Consider the following 2,913-nt stretch of genomic DNA (forward strand, 5'->3'; position numbering starts at 1 on the left):
AACAACATAAAATACCATAAAATCCATAACATAACATAAATACCATAAAAACAAAGTAACAGCAATATAAGAGATATAGAAAATACGAGAAAGATGTAAGGTATTAATACACAGAAGATAAAACCCATCATCAATAGTTGATCAATGGCATTCTAAGAATAATTCCTAACTGGCTAGTATCACTCTATCAATACATGCGACTAAATATTTTTTTAGCCCTATATATAGAGTTATAGACCCAAAGCAAATAGAATTCCACTACTTTTTCTCTCTCTATCGTCTGCTTTGTTTCTCTCGCTTTAACAATCCTAGGGTTTGCGTTTTTGTTTGCTCTGTTCAATCGAACCATGTCTACTTCAAAAATGATTGTGTTGAAGAGTTCCGACGGCGAAACTTTCGAGGTGGAAGAGGCGGTGGCGTTGGAATCACAGACCATAAAACACATGATCGAAGACGATTGTGCTGATACTAGTATCCCTCTCCCTAATGTTACGAGCAAGATCTTGGCTAAGGTTATTGAGTACTGTAAGCGCCACGTCGATGCTGTTGCTAAGACGGATGATAAAGCATCTGAGGATGATTTAAAAAGCTTTGATGCTGACTTTGTCAAAGTTGATCAGGCTACTCTCTTTGATCTTATCTTGGTATAAACATTTTTAACTTTTTTTTTTGTAATGATTGTGTTTGTTATAAATCGTTTTTCTTGCTTTTGTTGTCCTGATTTGACTTATTAGTTGTAGTACTTTATTTGCCTGATTTTATGTTTAGGGTTTTTTCCGTTGTTATATGTTTATGTGCTGCTTTATAATTTCTGCTTCTATTGGTTGTTGTCTTGGGTTATTGCTGTTATTTGATGGGCTAATTATTGGTCCCTATGTCCCAATTTGTTGGAAACATTTCGGATTTTGAGCATCAAAATTTTCAATTTTTACCACAAATTTGGGCATAGAATCTTTAGTTTGCTTGAAACTTCACCAAATATACTAAGTCATACAATAATTAATAATTAAAGTATTTAAAAGGCATATGAAAAAATCGTGCTCAAAGAAAATTCATTTTGCTCTCAAAATTCAAAATGCATAAAACAAATTGGAATGGAGTGAGTATGAAATAGCTGTGGAGTAACTTGGTCATTTTGATGTTAAACATTGACTCAACTACATGTGTTGAAACAGAACCTATAATTAATCAAATGTTTTGGCATTGTAAAGCTGTACATAAAGTACAGGGGTAATCATAGGTCTCCCACAAAGTTTAGTTGTGTACTTATTTGTGTATTATCCTTTCTTTTTCTGTACGTCTTATTTCCATTGTTATGCATTCGGGGCATTTTGAACCCCATTCAGTGGCTGATTATGTATCTTGTTATCTAGTGTTAATCTAGTACTGTCATATTTTTTACATCCCAAATTTTTTGACTCTCGTCATTTTTCTTTACCACTTTCATAATTATTAAAAATCAAAATTCAAACTATTCAAATCTTAAAGTTTGATGTGTTTTTTACACTGTCAGACTAGCTTTTTAACAATTAGTTTATATATTCTTCCACTTTCACTAACATTTCCTTTTTGATATGTAAGTTAAATTAAATTCTCAAACAATGAGATGGAAGAGCTGCATATGAATTGGTCTGGAGCCCTGATTCGTCTAAGTTGGTCGTTTGAATCCTTTGTTTTTTTCTTGTTTCTTTGGGCCGGTGCATGGACCTTCTATATTATCTACCTAGCATTTGTTCTTTGAGTTAGATAACTTTTTTGCAGAGGTTTAATAAGCACTGCCGTTGTAAATTTCAGGCTGCTAACTATTTGAACATCAAGAGTCTGCTTGATCTCACTTGTCAGACTGTGGCAGACATGATCAAGGGGAAAACTCCGGAGGAGATCCGCAAGACCTTCAACATCAAGAATGACTTCACACCTGAGGAAGAGGAGGAAGTTAGGAGGGAGAATGCCTGGGCCTTTGAGTGAATCTGATGTCTATTAAGTTTCCATATTCTGGTGATAGATTTGAATATATTAGTAGATGCTATTAAGAATCTCGTATATTAGTAATAGATATGTCGTGCTGTTTGTTTGGTACTTTTTAACTTCGTTGTTCAACCAAGACAGTTGACCTCGTTTTGCTATATATATTTACTTGGTTTATCTTTAGAGTATTAGATAGTTTCAAAATTGAAATGCTGTTGAATCGTGTTAAATCTGTTACATCTTTGTTGATATATTGTTGGTTGTTTGTTCTTATAGCCTGTTTGGCCAAGCTTCTAAGATCAGCTTATTTTGAGAAATGTTTTTCTCAAAAGTACTTTTCAAAAAGGTGTTTTTGGTGAGAAGCAGTTTGGCTAATTAATTTGAAAAGCACTTTTGAGCCGTAATTAGTGTTTGGCCAAATTTTTGAAAACTGTTTCTAAGTGTATTTTTCTTAAAAGTGCTTTTCAGAAGTGTTTTGGGGGATAAGCTACTTTTTTCTACTTGCTTCTCCCCAAAAACATTTTTTTTCTTCTTCTAAAAGCTTGGCAAAACACTTCAATTTTTGTCCTAAAAGCACATTTGGCCTAAAAAAAGCATGGCCAAAAGCACTATTAGTGTTATTGTTTTAAGTGGTGCTTTGGCTGGTGGGTTATTATCTCGGAAACAGGAGGCATTTGGTCCTTAAAGTGGTAAAATGTGCTTGAGGATGGTTTGGTTTATAAGATTCTTTTGAGCTTGAATTTTGAAGGTGCAATTGTTGTTTGCATTTAAGAGATTGATCTCAAAATCATACTTTAATTTAGTGGGGTTGGATATGACTTATAGAATAGATCCTTGATAAAAAAATAGCTATGAGACGGTTGATTGAGCCTGTTGTTGTTGGGTGCTTGTTTTTATGACATTGTAGTTAATTGTTTACTTGGGAGATATTATCGTGACTGCTTA

The 2,913-nt window shown here is 33.7% G+C and overlaps 1 protein-coding gene across 1 annotated transcript; it reads left to right on the forward strand.

The window, feature by feature from the left end:
• The first annotated feature begins 243 nt into the window (after positions 1 to 243).
• Positions 244 to 2,145, forward strand: LOC107789974 (SKP1-like protein 1A). The gene is made up of 2 exons (XM_016611857.2): positions 244 to 644; positions 1,795 to 2,145. The coding sequence occupies exons 1-2, from the start codon at positions 348 to 350 to the stop codon at positions 1,966 to 1,968; spliced, it is 471 nt and encodes a 156-aa protein (XP_016467343.1). The 5' UTR covers positions 244 to 347; the 3' UTR covers positions 1,969 to 2,145.
• The last annotated feature ends 768 nt before the right edge of the window (positions 2,146 to 2,913 follow it).

The sequence above is a fragment of the Nicotiana tabacum genome, chromosome 7, assembly GCF_000715075.1.
Source record: "Nicotiana tabacum cultivar K326 chromosome 7, ASM71507v2, whole genome shotgun sequence".
Taxonomy (NCBI): Eukaryota; Viridiplantae; Streptophyta; class Magnoliopsida; order Solanales; family Solanaceae; genus Nicotiana; species Nicotiana tabacum.

Bases quoted from the DNA above. Each gene is read 5' to 3' on its own strand.
- LOC107789974 (XM_016611857.2), top strand. From the start codon at position 348: ATGTCTACTTCAAAAATGATTGTGTTGAAGAGTTCCGACGGCGAAACT. The intron at 645-1,794 runs GTATAAACATTT...TGTAAATTTCAG, and splicing joins CTCTCTTTGATCTTATCTTG to GCTGCTAACTATTTGAACAT.